General features: G+C 38.9%; 1 protein-coding gene across 1 annotated transcript in view; it reads right to left on the reverse strand.

Annotated features, from left to right (window-relative positions):
* Nucleotides 1–17,006: 17,006 nt before the first annotated feature.
* Nucleotides 17,007–19,697, reverse strand: part of LOC126475369 (uncharacterized) — a 34,259-nt gene continuing 31,568 nt past the window's right edge. The window contains exon 4 of the mRNA XM_050103188.1: nucleotides 17,007–18,283. Within this exon, the coding sequence (XP_049959145.1) occupies nucleotides 17,276–18,283 (1,008 nt within the window). The 3' untranslated portion in view covers nucleotides 17,007–17,275. The remainder of the gene's footprint in view (nucleotides 18,284–19,697) is intronic.

Raw genomic sequence — 19,697 nt, forward strand, 5'->3', positions numbered from 1 at the left:
TTTTAATCAATGGGACTAAGTGTAACATAATAGGACCAACCTTCCTCTGCCAGTGTCAATTCAGGAGTCACGCAATTGAATGTTACGGAGCCACAGCTATACTGGCCAGAAACCACTTTAGAGTTTTTGCCAAGGCAGAATATGACCTTGTTAAATCAAACTCTGGAGCCAGGTCTGTTGAGATTTAGAGCAAGAGGGGCGCGTATCAGCCGAACAGCTTGTTCAACATGTCACTCAGTATAGGGAAAGGCAACAGCAAATAACAATCATTTTGGGCACCTCTGTGCCTAGTTTCATCGCAGCCTTAACTTTGTTATGTGTTGTTTTCTTTCTGATCAGGTAGAGAGCCAATTCCCAGAGGGATGAGAGGGTAGTCCAAGTACCAGTAGATTGGATACCGAGAGTGTAGGTCAGGGGTTGATTGTGCATTCAGCGGAGTAGTCATCCATTAAGGATTTTTTTATGTTTTTCCCCTCATGTAATGTTGTTAGGAGCACTAGACCACATTTAAATTTGCTAATAGTAAGTAAGTATGTCATAAGTGCCAATCCAAACAAGTTTAAGAGTTAGTTAAAAGACACCCCGGGGACTGGGTCTTTCCAAAGGGGAATAATGTAACAGCACCTAGGATAGGGAAAGTTAGTTTTGTGCGATATTCGGAGCACGAGTTACAGCCGGGTGCGGGCCAGATTGCAGTAAGTTACACATACCAGCAGTTGCGAAGGCAAATAGAGGCCACGGGCATAGAACTGCCGGAAAAGGCGCACACAGCAGTTTCCATGGCGTAAGTCACAGGCAGAAGAGGGCCACTGGCTAACTTAAGTGTTACACGTATGTGATGCGAACTGGCATGCTTGGCAAAACAGAGGTGCACAGTTAAGTATAAATAGGTGCTGTTTTCTAACGAGATTCATTCAAGTGTGGCATGGCGAGGCATGTCACTTTGCCGGCTACACGAAGCAACAGATGGGGCACCAGTGTACCAGTCCATGGTGGGTCATTGGTTCGACCCTCTGAGGCTACCACAGGGTCCACAGCTAGCCAACAGAGGGCCACTCTTTGGCTCGTTACCGCGGGCAGTCGTCTCGGCTCCTGACATACCGGAGACATCTGAGGCGAGGGCCGCAGATGCAGACGCATAAGCCACCGCAATCTCAGCCACGCCGGCGAGGAGGAGGACACAGCTGGCCACAATGAGCGGCGCTGAGTCGGCAGAGATGCAGACCGCCAAGTCAACCATGGCACCCTGACGACGACGCACTCCGCTGGCATACAAGGCCGGCTCGACACAGCATTGCGATACACAGGCTGCTGGGGTGCTTCCTCAGCATTGCGGGGCCGTGTGACGCAGACTAAGGTGAACGGAGCGCTGTAGTGGAAACAAATAAATCATTTGGAAAGTTCTCACCGAGTTTTAATACGGCAGCCCTCCACTACATTTGGTGTCTTCACGCTACATTTGGTCATTCTGATACATTTGGTGACAGAAGCCGCCACAACAATACATAGAAAACTAAAAGAGAGCAAAGAAAGGAATAGATACTGAAAACAAATGCTGAGACTGAAGAAATTAATGTAAATTATGCCCACGTGGTTGTCAAGGACTAAGGACATGGTCTATTGCCAGTTCCCACCTGCAGAGCTCTCAGACACGGGTGTCAGGGGATGAGAATCCAGATGGTATATATATTGAAAGAGGACCCAAAGTTCTGACTGTCATGCTGCAGAGCGGAGGTCACCAAACTTGTTTCACCATGGGCCAGATAAATGACAAAAAGAGTGCGGGCCACATCATCGTTCTGCACAATACTTCCAATCCAGAACAAAAGCTCTGGGAACAAGACAAAAACTACGTTCAGCATTCAGTGTAATCTTGATGTAATGCACCAAAAACACAGATAACAAATGTATTTATTTGCTAAAAAGTTATCAAAAAAGGCGACATCAGACCCTATGTGCACATATCTGAATATCGGGAACTAAGCAGCAAAAAACATCAGTGAGATTTATCGAACTATTGTTTCGTTTCCAAGATATAATCAATGTTTAGTATTGTTTCATCTAATCAAGTGAATTGCTTTCAAATGTTCATCAGTCAATCTTGTCAACATGGTGTCTTCAGATATTTAATTTTTGATAATATTTGCTCATTCCAAACACTGGTGCTATACACCAGCAGCAAATTTCTCTGGTTTTGGAAACTCAGCATCAAGTAAGCAGCAGTAAAACTGAACACATTTTTCTCCTATGTGCTTCTCTTTCAACAAATCCTCACCATGCAAGTCACTGAGCTCCAACTGCTGCTCAACTGGCACATCATCAATGTTACATTCAAATGAATTCTATAACAAGAATACCACTCTCAGTTCTGTCAAAATCTTAAAATCTCTCCAGACTTGAAATCCTCAGGGGTTTTAGCGCAAAAATTTGAAACATTGTAAACAAGAAAAATTTTCTCCTTTCAGCTGTGTTTTGGACTGACAGCTTTCTCTAAAATCCTTTGATGATTGTGTAGAGATCACAGGCGAGGTTATCGTTTGCCTTCAAGTTTCTAGCGATGTGATGTCAACCAAAGATGACAAATTTGACAGCCAGGTAGGATCCCAGCTGTGGAGCATCTCTTCTTTTCTAGTGAGAAAAAATATCTATTTCATTTTGGAGCTTATAGAAATGGAACACGACTTGACCACAGCTGAGCCGCCTCCGTGCTGTGTGATAAGGCAAGTCATAATTCAGAAGCAGTTTCTTCACAAAAAGACTGGATCTGATGATGATGATGATGCATGAACTTCACTCCAATAATTACTATTTACATTACACGTGAAATATCTAGGTGTTTCTACAGAGTGCTTGCTGATGTATGAGGCAGAGTATGAACAGAGCACTTGGAATTTGTGAAGCTTCCAACTGAGTCCAGATCTGCCCCACCAGGTCTTTCCTCACTCCAGCAACGTTTTTTACTCCATCAACTGTAAGATCTCAAAGCTGCTTACACTGAAGGTTATAGTCTTGCAATTTGTTTTCCTTCCATGAATATGTTCTTCCAGTTATTTGATACATGCTGCAAACAGATACCAACTCTGCCATTATCTGAAAGTCTAAATTGATACAATGAATTGGACAGTAGAAGTCATGAAGTAGTCAAGAGATTGGTAGGCTCATCCAGCAACAGATAAAAGCATGTGAAGCTCCTAGATTTCTCACATATCTGCATTTCTCACATATCTGCACTATTTTGTAGCTTTTACTAGTAACATTCATTTCCAGCAAACTTTCTCATCACGAGATTTCTTTGGCTTTCTTAATTACATTTCATGGATTCATATTTCTCAGAGCATGACTTTCCAGAAAAGTCTGAATATTTTGATAGATGTGTTGTTTCATAGCGACGCCTAGGACAGTACTATTTCAAACTGACAATACTTTTGCTGTATATTATAAAAACAGTTTCTGGTCATTTGTATCAACAAAGAAATATTTTAGTTCCCATTCTTCACTGAAAACACAACACACTGACTTCTTTTCTTTACTTAGTAGCATAATGAAGGGTGAACATGGAAGTACACATTGGATTATAAACATAACTAAAATCTTGGAATAGCACAAAATAAGCAAACATTACAATAAGCTACAAAATCTAGATACAATAATTTAAAATTGAACATAGTAAATCTAAGGCACATGGCAGCCAGAGGGCCTCACGTATGATCTCATATTCTGCTTAAAGTATTCAAATTTAAGGTATCACGTCTCACATTTCAAACATTTTTATCAAGCAAATTCAAGTATCGCTGGCTGGAAGGATGTGCCTGATCTGGCCTGTGGGCTGTAGTTTGGTGACCCATCTTGTAGAGCATGCACTGAAACAGGATAATGTGTGTGGCAAAACATCTACTACCCAGAGCATCATTCTACTGGTGCAGGAACAAAGAAACGGAACTAACAAAATTCTTGAAAGGAGAAGACCATATAATTTTTTGTTGTGGAATTGAGGGTTTAATGAATTTCTGTAACATGAGTTATGATCCAAGTCAGTGGAGGTTTTTTGGAGACTCTTCAAATTCTAGCCTGAAAGGTGTACTTTTGCGTAATGGAAATTTGTTTGGCTCAATACCTGTTACCTGTTCACAACACCAGAAGCAGACATATGAAAACCAGAAAGTTGTGTTGAAATACATAAACTATGAAAAACAATATGTGGGGATTTGAAAGTTACTAGCAGGTTCCTTGATCAACCTGCCAACTACACAAAATTGCTGTTTCATTTGTGAGTGGGACAGACAAGCCAAAGACAAGCATTGGAAGGTACACCCTCCAACCACATTCGTACAATACAGGGTGTCCACAATGAGACTCCAACATATTAATATCCTATATCTTTCTCATTTCAGATGGTGGACATGTGAATCCTGAAGAGGCAGGCAGAGCAACTCAACAAGTTTGTGATGTGCAAATTTGATATGCCAAGTGGCCGTTGTGGAGCTGCAATCAATAGTTTTGGCAAAATGGAGGATATGAAGGAGCATGCAAAAGCGGTCTGGTGGTATGCAGATACAAAATCGGCGACCCAAGTGTAAAGAAACTTTTGTCGAGTTTACAAAAAAGCACCCCCATCGTTCAAGACTATAAAGAAGTGGTGTGATTAGTTTGTGGCTACTGGGAGTGTTGCGAAAGGGCATGGTGGTGGTACGCCTAGGATCAGCAAACATCATGTGGAACAAGTGCGGCAGTCATTCAGACAAAGTCCACAGAAGTCAGTGTGACAGGCTGCACGAGATTATCGCATGAAATGTTCAACAGTGCACAAAGTGCTTCATCAGTGATAACATCTGTATGCATATAAAGTGCAGGTTGTGCAAGATACCAAGCCTGATGATCGACCAAAGCGAGAAGAATTTGCATTTGTCATCTTAGATCGCATTGCCGCAGACAAGACATTTTTATCGTGCGTGATGTTTACTGACGAGGCAACTTTTCACGTGTCAGGGGCTGTCAATCGTCACAATGTGTGCATCTGGGGATCCGAAAATCCACATGTACCTAGGAACACATGCGTAACAGTCCAAAAGTTACTGTATGGTGTGGTTTGATGATAAATCACATTGTTGGGCCGTTTTTCTTTCAGGAGCTGACTGTGGATGGAGCCATCTCCTTGGACATGTTGGAACAATTTGCCGTGCCACAGATAACAGACCTGCAGCCAAATGTGATGTTTCAACAGGACAGTGCACCACCCCATTGGAGCCTTGATGTCCGAAAATTTTTAAATGACACATCCTCGCAACAATGGATTGGCCGTGGAGGTCCAATTCCATGGCCGACACGTTCGCCTGACATAACCCCCCCCTCGATTTTTTCTTGTGGGGTTATGTGAAAGACCGGGTATACGCTCCACCAGTAAAGGACCTGCAAGACTTGAAACAGCACATAAGAATTGTCATCAACTCTGTCACAGAACAGATGCTCCGCCGCAACATATGGCCCGAAATCGATTACAGACTTGATATTCTTCGCGCTACCCATGACGCCCATGTTCAAGTGTACTGAACCGTCCACCTGTGTATGAAAACTTGATGAGCTGCTGTATGATTTCCCTGTATTTGTTCGTCAATAAATTGCGTCAGATTTTATGAGTTCAAATGTTGGAGTCTCATTGTGGACACCCTGTATAATAAATGAACCAACCAACTGTTCAACCAAGCAAAATACTATTACCTCCCCCTCCTCACATCCAGCTTTGATTAATGAAACAGTTCACCACAGCACTACCAAAAGATGGTGACTAATCCTGTATTTGGTAACAAGATTTCCACAAGTATCTTATGAGAAACTTAAAGAAGGACTCTCATTGGACTGCAGATCTAAAACTTAAAGAAAATTTGTGTAAAAGCAGAGTGATTCTAGTGGAAAAAGGGCTCAGGTTCCGCTGAAAGTAGTGGGCAACTTTTTGGCCATCAACAAACATTCAAATTATAAAAGAAGGGTTTAAAAAATGTTGCGGAGTTTCGAGGAAGTAGAATGCAGTGAAGAACATGGAGAATGGTTTCACCAGGACACCAAGGAGATTGAAAAGACATACCAGGGATGCGGAATGCAAATAGCATTTTTAAGAAAACATATACCAATGTGTTTTCTAATGCAATGTATAAGATTTCTAGAGAGGGTTACAAAATAAGCAATTTACTTTTAATACAATTAAAAAATTTCCCTGTGGAAAAAGATTTCAGTTGACACTTCAGACATGACTTGTACAAGAATCTGAAATATAGAAAAACAAAGATCAGAACAAAAAATACTTTGTGGTTGCAGGATACAAAACGAATGAAATGAAGTGGGAATTATTTAATGCTCACTTTGATAAAAACAAGGACAGTTCAAGAGGTCCTGGATGTAACGAAGATGGACAGGTGGAAAACATTGGGGTAACATAATAAAAGATAGAGGAAATGACAGATACATGGCAAGAGAACACAGGATATTATGAACAAAACTGCCCCACAATGTAAAATAAGAGACAATGATATGAAAGGAGCAGACAGTCACGTAATATAATCAGAGTTTGACAGAGCAATGAAACATTCAAATGTAAAATTATAACACAGTGTGGGAACTAAACACTGTTTATATTGATCCAAAAGTCTCTGCAATTTGAAAGATCTACAACATTTCATCATACTTACCAAAGGAACTATATGTGAATATATTTAATTACTGCATAATCAGTCAGGTACCACCATCTGTAAATAGCAGGTTACAGTAATATACAAACAACATAACAAAAACTCTGTGGAGGGCTGAACAAACTTTGTTTTTGCTTGAGGGGACAGGTAAAATAAAGTGTTCAAAATCCTAAAAAAGAGAGGATGCAGTAAAAAAATTATGGTGAGAATAATACAGGTGGGAAAATAAAACAAGTTGGAAATGAGATAAGGCAAAGTCTTAATTTATTCCCTTTACTGTTAAACTAGTATTGGAAGCATCGTATCAACTGAGACAGTTTGTAGGAGAACTGAAAAATGAAGGTATTTGTAAACATTTGAATTGTGGTACTACAGGGAGTTGTTAATAATCAATTTGACAAAATAATTGTTAAATGATAAACTTGCAGAAATAATTTTTGAGTAGCCTGTAAAAAACATATATCAGATGATGGGATAGGTTACTAAGACATCTAAGAACAGTCAACACTGGAAGGAATACTAAAAGGAAGCATGGATTTAAAGTTCAATGTCCCGTCAACAGTGACGTCACTAGAGATGGAGCACAAAGCTGTATATTGGGGAAAGAAATCGGCCATGTCCTTTCATCGAAGGAAATTGGCCATGTCCTTTCAACAGAACCACCCTAACATTTTCCTTAAGCTATTTTCTGAAATCATAGGAAATGTACGACTTCCCTTTACCATTATTACAAAAGAAGTCTGCTTTATACTGACAGTCGAATTTGTCTCCTCTTTCTGAAGTGAGGTAAATAATTGCTGCCAAGTTTTAGATAAACTGGTATACTACAAACGCTTTAATTCATCCTAAAGTAGATCACTAATGTATAGGCTGGGGTTTAAGCTAGCCAGTCCTGCATGGATTTCCTTTAAAGCACTGTAATAATACTTGCTTTGCGGACAAGTGGGTTATTCCGTGCCAACTCACCAATGCCATTCTGCTCAACCATCATGGATTTTATGAATATTCTCACATGTCCCTGATGAACACTGGTAAAGTTCAACGTCCATCGAAGCAATACTGGCAGATAAATAGTCGCTTGTTTTATTCGATGAGCAACTTTGCACAGAGTGAACATGAATTTCTGGCTCATGAACTGTTATATCTCAGACAATATTTTGTCAAAAGGAACGAAGTTTGGCCATCTTGTACACCTGTATGCACTCTCTTAAGAACAATAATGAAAAGAATTTTACACGCCATTCAATACGCTATACAAAATTGCCCAAAGCAATTTCGAAGTTGGCTTCTTACTCCCTTTCTCAAAAAAGATCCAGGACAGTTTTTTTTTTTTTTTTTTTTTTTTTTTTTTAATTTTTAAGAAAGAAAAATTTCCCTTACCAATTAATGGGTTGGGTTGTTTTGGGGGGAGGAGACCAGACAGTGAGGTCATTGGTCTCATCGGATTAGAGGATGGTGGGGAAGGAAGTCGGCTGTGCCCCTTCAGAGAAATCATCCCAGCATTTGCCTGGAGTTATTACGGAAATAAGGGAAAACTTAAATAAAGATGGCCTGACGTGGGATTGAACCGCCGTCCTCCTGAATACAAGTCCAGTGTACCAAATATGATCCTAGCTCCTATTGAAGTAATCCCTTTGGCTATCTACAAACATTTGCCAATGTTTCTGGGGGTCTTGGAAGCACAGAAATTTTCATCTGCAATGCTTGTTAGCTCACTTGTCACAGCCCGTTGGATGCCCACGATATCTTGATGAAGCTTTCCCTTCAGTCGCCTTTTCACTTGCACATTGTTGTTGTGGTCTTCAGTCCTGAGACTGGTTTGATGCAGCTCTCCATGCTACTCTATCCTGTGCAAGCTTCTTCATCTCCCAGTACTTACTGCAACCTACATCCTCCTGAATCTGCTTAGTGAATTCGTCTCTTGGTCTCCCTCTACAATTTTTACCCTCCACACAAGCCCTCCAATACTAAATTTGTCATCCCTTGATGCCTCAGAACATGTCCTACCAACCGGTCCCTTCGTCTTGTCAAGTTGTGCCACAAACTCCTCTTCTCCCCAATTTTATTCAATACCTCCTCATTAGCTATGTGATCTACCCATCTAATCTTCAGCATTCTCCTGAGCACCACATTTCGAAAGCTTCTATTCTCTTCATGTCCAAACTATTTATCGTCCATGTTTCACTTTCATACATGGCTACACTCCATACAAATACTTTAAGAAACGACTTCCTGACACTTAAATCTATACTCGATTTTAACAAATTTCTCTTCTTCAGAAATGCTTTCCTTGCCATTGTCAGTCTACATTTTGTATCCTCTCTACTTCGACCATCATCAGTTATTTTGATCTCCAAATAGCAAAACTCCTTTACTACTTTAAGTATCTCATTTCCTAATCTAATTCCCTCAGCATCACCCGACTAAATTCGACTGTGTTCCATTCTGTTCAACTGCTCTTCCAAGTCCTTTGCTGTCTCTGACAGTACTACGATGTCATCAGCGAACCTCAAAGTTATTATTTCTTCTCCATGGATTTTAATACCTACTCTGAATTTTTTTTTGTTTCCTTTACTGCTTGCTCAAAAAACAGATTAAATAGCATTGGGGAGAGGCTACAGCCCTGTCTCACTCCCTTCCCAACCACTGCTTCCCTTGCATGCCCCTCGATTCTTATAACTGCCATCTGGTTTCTGTACAAATTGTAAATAGCCTTTCGCTCCCTGTATTTTACCCCTGCCACCTTTAGAATTTGAAAGAGAGTATTCCAGTCAACATTGTCAAAAGCTTTCTCTAAGTCTACAAATGCTAGAAATGTAGGTTTGCCTTTCCTTAATCTTTCTTCTAAGATAAGTCATAGGGTCAGTATTGCCTCACGTGTTCCAACATTTCTACGGAATCCAAACTGATCTTCCCCGAGGTCGGCTTCTACCAGTTTTTCCATTCGTCTGTAAAGAATTCATGTTAGTATTTTGCAGCTATGACTTATTAAACTGATAGTTCGGTAATTTTCACATCTGTCAACACCTGCTTTCTTTGGGATTGGAATTATTATATTCTTCTTGACGTCTGAGGGTATTTCGCCTGTCTCGTACATCTTGCTCACCAGATGGTAGAGTTTTGTCAGGACTGGCTCTCCCAAGGCCGTCAGTAGTTCTAATGGAATGTTGTCTACTCCCGGGGCCTTGTTTCGACTCAGGTCTTTCAGTGCTCTGTCAAATTCTTCACGCAGTATTGTATCTCCCATTTCATCTTCATCTAGATCCTCTTCCATTTCTGTAATATTGTCCTCAAGTACATAACCCTTGTATAGATCCTCTAATACTCCTTCCATCTTTCTGCTTTCCCTTCCTTGCTTAGAACTGGGTTTACATCTGAACTCTTGATATTCATACAAGTGGCTCCCTTTTCTCCAAAATTTCCTGTAGCCAGTATCTATCTGACCCCTCATGAGATAAGCCTCTACAACCTTACATTTGTCCTCTAGCCATCCCTGCTTAGCCATTTTGCACTCCCTGTTGATCTCATTTTTGAGACGTTTGTATTCCTTTTTGCCTGATTCATTTACTGCGTTTTTAAATTTTCTCCTTTCATCGGTTAAATTCAATATTTCTTCTGTTACCCAAGGATTTCTACTAGCCCTCATCTTTTTACCTACTTGATTCTCTGCTGCATTTACTACTTCATCCCTCAGAGCTACTCATTCTTCTTTTACTGTATTTCTTTCTCCCATTCCTGTCAATTGTACCCTTATGCTCCCCCTAAAACTCTGTACAACCTCTGGTTTAGTCAATTTATCCAGGTCCCATCTCCTTAAATCCCCACCTTTTTGCAGTTTCTTCAGTTTTAATCTACAGTTCATAACCAATAGATTGTGGTCAGAGTCCACATCTGCCCCGGGAAAGGTCTTACAATTTAAAACCTAGTTCCTAAATCTCTGTCTTACCATTATATAATCTATCTGATACCTTCTATTATCTCCAAGATTCTTCCATGCATACAACCTTCTTTTATGATTCTTGAACCAAGTGTTAGCTATGATTAAGTTATGCTCTGTGCAAAATTCTACCAGACGGCTTCCTCTTTCATTTCTCGCCCCCAATCCATATTCACCTACTAAGTTTCCTTGTATCCCTTTTCCTACTCTCGAATTCCAGTCACCCATGACTATTAAATTTTCGTCTCCCTTCACTACCTGAATAATTTCTTTTATCTCATCACACATTTCATCAATTTCTTCATCATCTGCAGAGCTAATTGGCATATAAACTTGTACTACTGTAGTAGGCATGGGCTTCGTGTCTATCTTGGCCACAATAATGCGTTCACTATGCTGTTTGTAGTAGCTTACCCGCACTCCTATTTTTTTATTAAACCTAATCCTGCATTACCCCTATTTGATTTTGTATTTATAACTCTGTATTCACCTGACCAAAAGTCTTTTTCCTCCTGCCACCAAACTTCACTAATTCCCACTATATCTAACTTTAACCTATCCATTTCCCTTTTTCAATTTCATAACCTACCTGCCCGATTAAGAGATCTGACATTCCACACTCCGATCCGTAGAATGCCAGTTTTCTTTCTCCCGATAACGGCGTCCTCCTGAGTAGTCCCCACCCGGAGATCCGAATGGGGGACTATTTTACCCAAGAGGACGCCATCATCATTTAACCGTACAATAAAGCTGCATGCCCTCGGGAAAAATTATGGCTGTAGTTTCCCCTTGCTTTCAGCCATTCGCAGTACTAGCACAGCAAGGCTCTTTTGGTTAGTGTGACAAGGTCAGATCACTCAATCATACAGACTGTTGCCCCTGCAACTACTGAAAAGGCTGCTGCCCCTCTTCAGGAACCACACGTTTGTCTGGCCTTTAAACAGATACCCCTCCGTTGTGGTTGCACCTACAGTACGGCCACCTGTATCGATGAGGCACACAAGCCTCCCCACCAACAGCAAGGTGCATGCACATACAAGAAAAAATTTCAAAGCAAGAGGTTGGGCAAATTTGGCAATGTGAGATGGCAATAACAGAATGCCTGGTCTGATACTTGGTAACAGATAAAGCATTATTGGCTCTTGCATTGCCATGCAATAAAAACCAGTCCTGGGAATGCCATAAATCAGGACAGTGACATCAAATTGCTAATCAGAAACATTTCAAGACTTCAATGTAATGTTTGACCTGGAGGAACAGACTTGTGGTGAACTAATCCTTCACTATCACAGAATGCAATTAATATTGCTTTTTTTCTCTAAGGTTGTCATTTGACTTTTTTCGAGGCTACTGATACAGGACTCCGCCATTCAGCACCTTTGACACTTCATGTGGGGGTCATACTGGTAGCACCAACTTTCATCCCCATGAATAATCTTTGACAGGAATGTGCTATCACTTCTGGCTCTATCCAGTAGTTCAGCAGAAATTCTTTGCCTTTCCTCTTTCCGTTTGTCTGTGGGGGAAGAGTTTTGCATTAAGTTTCCGTTTCCTAAATCTTCACATAAAACCTTATGACATGCGTCACAATTAGAATAAAGTTCTTCCGATATCGCTTGCACAGTTACATGACAGTCTTTTTACAATAACTACCTTATACACTCCACACTTGCATCAGTATGTGCTGTAGATGGGTGACCAACTCTGGTATTGTCTTGTACTGAATCCCTGTCTTCACAAAACCTTTTGTGGTACTTGAAAACATGACTTCTTGAAAGTGACTCATCTGCATATGCTTGCTTAATCATTGTCCACATTTCACTTGGGTTTTCCCAAGCTTAACTTTTGCTAACAATCATCATCCATCGTGTCACCGTAATTAATATGCCAAGAACTCAATGTGTTGCTAAGCACAGCCCTGCCACCTAGCGAGTTTGCATGGAAACATGGCCAGTCATTTCAAGGACGCGCGCATACCAGGTAACATAAAAACATCATTTGTTCCCTTTTAGTACTGCAAGCTCATAAATAAAAAGAACCTCTCCTGATAAAGGGTATGAGGTACCTGAAACTATTTAAGTTCAGGGTGTATACGGGGAGGGGGGGGGGGGGGGAAGCCAGATTTCCCAGTTAAAAGTACACTTTCTCCTGGGTGAAAATACACATTTTCCCAGTTTAAGCGCCAGTAAACTTTCCCTCAGAACTATTTTTATCAATCTTTGAATGGTTTAGGTTTTAGAGACCGGTGTAGAACTTCCGGGCACTTTAGAAAACGAACACACACCGGGTTGGGGGGTTGAAGACACCACACACGCATGTTTTGGGACAAGCATCTATGTGCAGCAACATGTACGCTGCCCGTTTTCGTATTACGAAAATATATATTTCAGTTCACCAATCACAGCACTTTAGTGAAATCGAGATAGTGATGCTTTTGTAAGCCAGTCATAGATCACATCACGTGATCTCAACAGCCGATGACAGCAGATCTTCAGAAGACAGGGCATGTGATGTAGTCAGACAATAGACACATCATGGTTATGAAGCGTTAACACACAAATAGGAAAAATTAATGGTTTAAATTAATGTACATAGTGTAGCTACAAGAAAAGCTAAGCTTTCACGTTCAGTATTCGTTTTCTTTGCATGTGTTACACTTTAAGATACATTGCACAAATGTGCCAGTAAAATTTTAAATAATGACGTAAATGTCTGGCCTTCAAAGTTTCACTCTGTGATTTAAGAAATTCATGGACATTCTCGTACGTAACATAATTCACCTTGCAAAAATTAAATTCACTTTGAAAGTAACGCTTTTCAAACCACCATTCGCAATATTTTCCTGCGACCTGTTAGAATTCGTTTCACCAATTATCAGACAACACCAGAAAACAGGTGTTACTGCCCATGCGCAACTACGATGACGTAGGAAGCCCGTATGTTCGTAAGTATATAGCATCTACAGATCTTCCATAGCATTAAGAGATCTTGTATTATGTCATAAATGAAACAGAACATCACATGATACTCCGGAAACAATGGAATTTTGTAAATAATACTAATAGTTGAAACTAGCCAGTGGTGTGGAATGAAACAGATTTCAAATAAATTTACTGCCTCTGCGAAAAAGACTAATATAAGGCAAATTTCTTTAGCAGATTGACAAAAATAACTTAATTGTTCTGCAAGGCAATTAATGCTTGACTGCCAAAAACGTGGAAATAAAATAAAATCAGAATACTGAAACTAATAACATATTTTAGCCTTCCGTAATTATGTGAATTATTTTAATTCACTTGATAGCTCCCGGCCACAGAATTATTTTGCTTTCCATTTAACACAAGAGCTGCAAATAAACCCTCGCAATTAATACTGTATGGCATTATTTGTACCTCAGAGAACAAGAACTCCCCATAAAATTTGCGCTCTTTATTGCCTATTAGTTAATAACTTGCCTTTTTTTTGTAACATAAAATTAAATATAAGATACATGAAACCAACAGAGACAAGTGACAAACAAGATAGTACAGATTTCTTCAATCTTTAAAGTCCTAGCATTTTTTTCTCTCTAATCTTGCTACAGCTTTACATGGTGTGCTTTCCTTTCTGCGAAAGGATCTATTATCTCATCAAACGTTTTGCTACATGAAAAAATGAAATGTTGTATAATACCGAAAAAACTGTTAATACAAAAAGTACCCATGGCTGGTGTGGTTTCTGGATCTGATTACATGTATTTTGTCACTGTCTGCTACGTAAAATGAAATAGGCCTGTCTAAATAGTGCAGCAATTGTAACACACACCAAACAAACAAGACCGTTTTGGCACCAACAGTCACTTTTTTTTTTTGACACGACAGAATATAATTAATGAAGTACTAATATCAAATGCCAATTACGCCTACTACAAGCAAAAGGCTTTATGTTCGGAAATAATTGCACATTTCATTCATAAACTCCAGCTTCTCAAGCATGAGATAGAAAAGTAGTAGTTTTATATAAATTTGGAATAGTCATATTCTTCCATTATTTGTGTGATGTCTCCGTTTCGTCTCCTTCCTTGTTCTAACTTACGATTCATTCAGAAATAAACTTAGAATATGTTCAAAAACCAACAGGGATGTGTTTAAAAATCATATGAATAATCGATTGACCAACATGCGCTGGGATACTAGGCGCTCTATGAAACAAGGTTTTTTCCCCTCAACTGCTCGAACGAACCTAAGGTAAACAGTTGTGACGTCGTGCTCATCGAAGGCAATTTGTTGTTATGTAGCAATGCACAGTCTTCCTAAAGCCTTTGACATTTTGCTGTTAGCAGACGCTTGTATCAGCACTGTGTTTTGTTGTTGTATATGGCACATTTCCTTTCCTACTTAAGTTTTATTTTCATTTTTTTCTCTCTCGTTCACGTTTTATTGCTGCAATGTTATTCTGCAGTAGAGGGATACAGTAATATCCTTTGTTAGAGTATTGTTTCTTACCAGTCAAAATTACAAAAATTTAACTGAAAACTAAAACAAAAAAAGTCCCCGAATTCTAAAAAATTCTCGGGTTTTTCCCGGTTTTCTCCTGGATGGAAAAATTCCTGGGTTTCTCCCGAATCTCGCGGGTCATATACACCCTGCTGCTATTACACAGCTATCGGGGGTGATCCCTATGGCGTGGGGTTGCCAGTTCCTATTCTTCAACAGACAGTAACAATGTCATCATGGATTAACGCAATATAGTGAAACATTACTTGTCAATTTAAAAATAAAAACAACATGCAACAAAACATGGACAACAGGTTACTACAGTATAGCTGCTGTCGTGGTACATTCTCTCAAAGATGTCAGTCATTTACAGGTAATATTAGTGCACACTGGATAATCAAACATGTTTTTCTGAATTCTTTAAAACATGCTATTTTCAACTCTGATTAGTCTGAAATCAATTACAGAAAACATATTTTCTAAAAGCAAATTGAATGTATTTACTTTTGCAAATTTTATGAAAACCACATTTGAAGTGATTCCACAAAAATTTAGAAAGCAGTATGTGAATGATATTTTGTATTGGAAAACCTTATGTAACTAAGTTGTTGTGTCTAAAGTTTTACGTTTATCATACCTTTAATCAGCGAGATATAAGAAGCCAAAGTTAAAAGTTTATTCACAGAGCTATTTTTCCGACAAGTTTGCCTCAATTTATGCAGCACTGTTAGCCCATGCTGGAAACTTTCACTGTTTTTGCAGGGCTTAAAACATGTTTCAAATGAGACTGGTTTTGAAGCTCTAACCGAAAACTGTATTTATAAAAGAAGTGTTGAATATACAATATTTTCAGCTTCTCACAAAAACTCTCAGCTGTTTAATGTATTTGCAGATTATTGGAAAATAGTAGGTGTATGAAATTTTGTATTCCACATTCTGTAACTATTTAGCTATATCATATTAAGTTTCATAGTTAGTGTGCGTTTGCTCTACGAGGCTACATTTTTTCATGCCACAATTTTCGCGCCCAAATCTAATTCAAATTATTGAACACGGTTTGGTTACGTTAGATAATCAAATACACCATTTTAGGTGGTTAAAGCCTTGGTCTTTCCAAAATATTGCCCGAGATATAACAGCTCAAAGTTGTCCGAAATTCACACTTGCTCTGCGCAAAGTCACACGTAAGTTATAAGGGACTGTATCTTGGCCAGTATTGCTTTGATGAATGTTAAATTTTACCAATGTGCATCAGGAACACGTGCTAATATTCACATAAAATTTTGTCAAACTCTGTGAGTGTGAAGCAAGAAAATGTTCCGAAATTAGGCGATTTGACATGGAATGACCCAAGTGCATTACCATGCTAACTGGACGGTGCGAGTTATTACCCAGTAAAATTACCTAAACTTCTCCACTGATCAAATGAATGCATTGTTGGAATTATTCTGAGTAGCATTTGTACTGTGATCATAGATTTCTACATAACAAGACATGATCCTGACACAGAGTTCTACTTTGCATCTTTAAAGGGCTTTCTGACAATATTCTCTCTATCTGGAGTGCAAAATGTTCTCTGCTGCAAGTCCGGTTATTGGTTCTACAACAATCCTTAAAGAGTTCACTGCTCTCTCAGTTAAATTTTTTTTTTTGAAATTTCCAATTTACAGAGATGCTAACGCCTAGGGACCCCCAAAAATCATGTTACAGTCATAGTCACTAAAATCTGCCTGTTGACTTATTTTGACAGAAAACATATCCACAAAGGTCAAACATTTTTCTTGCAATTTTATACTCAGACATGCTTAATGGCATTATGCATATCAAATTACAGATCTACAGTCGTTTGGCCACATAGTTAAACAAATACTCCTCCAGCTCATTTATTTTTAATGTCTCAATAAAATACACAGCAAGAGGTTCACACTACTTTTTATTATTGTAATAACATGATGATGGATTTATGTACATGAGTATGCAAATAAAAAACTAACTCATAAATGAACATGCTAAACTGAGATTACATTTTCTTTCAGTAAACAGACAAATCATTATATTTAAGGATTATCTTCCTTATAACTGCATACAAAACCTGTACTTTTGTGTATATATATATATTTTTAAAAAGATCATCATTAAAATTAGCTTACAATGGAAGGTCACACTCTGCTTGTGAACATGAATTATACTTTAAAAATGTAATATAATGTGCAGGGAGGCTTGTATTCTGGCCACCCCGGCCATTCGTCTTCACTATCACTGGAAAGACTTTCAGTACTGACATATTTTTTCTTTATCTCCACCAAATCAGTAAGAAGAAACACTTCTTCAACGTCCATATCACTGTCACTTTCCACCTTCATGTTCCAGTTTATTAGTTCTTCCACATGGTCATTTTCTTTTACAGAAACTATCTCTCCTCCTGGAATTGTATTTAGTGGAGTGACCCTAGAGTTCCACCCCAGCCAATCTTCTTCTTCCGCCTCAGAGTCGGCAGTGCTCATATGTGCATGCTGTGAGTCACTGACATTTCTATTAATCCTGCCAGAGCGTGTCTTTTCCCTATTTTTTTGGACCACATTGCTTGTCAACACATTTGAATCACCTTTGGAAGAATTCATGTGTCCTTTTTTATCACAATTTTTATTAATGGAAGCTACTTTACGAGCTTCGTCTTTTTCTGAGACAACCAAACTTTCTGTATTCTCAAACTCTGCCTCAAATGGAGTATAACTATCTTGTTTTACTTCAGAAGCAAAAGTAGAGGCAGCTTTCTCTAACTCTAGATGAAGCTCTGTTTTATCGACTTCATTTGGAACTCTGACTGCTGGTTTCACAGATGTATCACACCTGCTTTTTTTCATTTTTGTTTGTCTATATCTGGGTGCACTTGCAGAAATACTTCCTGCCTTATGAGTATCTGATGGTATCACTAAGTGACCACCACTCATTAACTCTCTTTCAGACAAACGAGATAGCCTAACTGAACACGGTCTGATTACCCCACACCAATTGTCTTCAACATTTCGGGTAAAACATGTGAGCACCTTTCCTTCTGTGCTTAAAATAGTTCCAACACTCCCGTTTTGCCTTCTGAAATTGTTAAATTTGAACTGGAAATTCTTCTTTGTTTTTATGTTCTTCTTGCTTTGTAACACCTTTGCTATATCCGCTGCTGGATGAGGCATCATCTAAAAAACCAAAAAACAAACAAATGCCTTACATGAAATTTTAAACATGTAACAATATACAATTATTCTAGAGACCAAGCAATTATGGGTTCTGCAATGCAACTGGCATTGATTCATGCAAGAGTAGACATCATTAAGCTGAAGCTGTGTATATTTACAAATGAGTGTATTCCCAACAATTTCTGATATGTCTTGTGCAATTTGAGTGTTTCTCCGGTAAAGAAAGTTTTCTTCTTTTGAATGAACATGAGTCTCAGTACAAATATTAAAGCTGCCAATTCAGAGTCAAGGGAGGGAGAAAGAGAAAGCGTCCACACTTCAGCAACCACTGGGTGGCATGACAGATGATGCTCTGCACTGTACAAAATATTACAGTTGCTTCCCGTTCCATTCACATATAGAGTGTAGAAGGAATGACAGCTAAAATGTTTTGCCTAGCTGACACTGTTAATTTTATCTTTATAATTGCTGAAACAGTAATCAAGTTTCTGTCATCTGTAGCAGGCCTGAAGAATGAAAGTCAGTAAGTAAGCAGACATCTCAACCTTCTCTATAACCACACCAGACATTTAGCTTCAAGTGGTGGTCTGTTCTATTAATGATAAAATGAGGTCTAATAAACCTGAAATTTGTATGCAATTTTTATAAATTCACTGCTTTGCTTTCACGAAAATCCCCCAGTTAATATATATTGTGTATGTTTTCTGTAGCTGCACTAATAACCTGAAACTAAACCACTCATAAGCACATAAATTGAAAGTCCTTTAACACTGTCAACAGTACTAAAAAGGGCTCTTTGTGGAATGTTTTTACTTGTACACAATTTATCAGTGGAAATTTCAGTACACAGTGATGCAATAACCATTTGTAAATTATGTTTTCCTATGAATTTTTGAAAACCTAAATATATGCAATTGAAATCTCTTCCTAAATATTCTTTTGACAATAGAAAATCTATACACACAAGCATCTGTTTATTAATGCTTTATCAGAGCAGATCAGCAGAGTGTGGTGCATGTCTAATCTTGTCTACACTGTTCAATTTGTCAACACACGCCAATGGATCTTTCAAGAGTAGACCATCTAATTTCAAGGCGAGAAGTGATTATTGCACCGGAAATTGTCACTGAATTGGTATAAGCCATAACAAAGTCACGTGAACACGTTTAAGAAAGAAGTGGTACAGTCACTTTTTTGTGTGTTTTGGTGGCTCAGTGCCTGGATTTCAGTTCCCAGTTTGTCTTAGTGCTTCTTTCATCTCCGGTAATATTTGTTAAAGTGAAAAATGCCGAGTTACATTGTGTTTCAGAGGCCACATTAAACTGTAGGACAACTGGTTGGGTACATCAGTTTCAAAGTTTGGTGGAAGGCAAGGGCATATACCATGCTTAGTACAGCACAGTGGTGTTTAAAC

The sequence above is a fragment of the Schistocerca serialis genome, chromosome 4, assembly GCF_023864345.2.
Source record: "Schistocerca serialis cubense isolate TAMUIC-IGC-003099 chromosome 4, iqSchSeri2.2, whole genome shotgun sequence".
In the NCBI taxonomy this organism is placed as follows: domain Eukaryota; kingdom Metazoa; phylum Arthropoda; class Insecta; order Orthoptera; family Acrididae; genus Schistocerca; species Schistocerca serialis.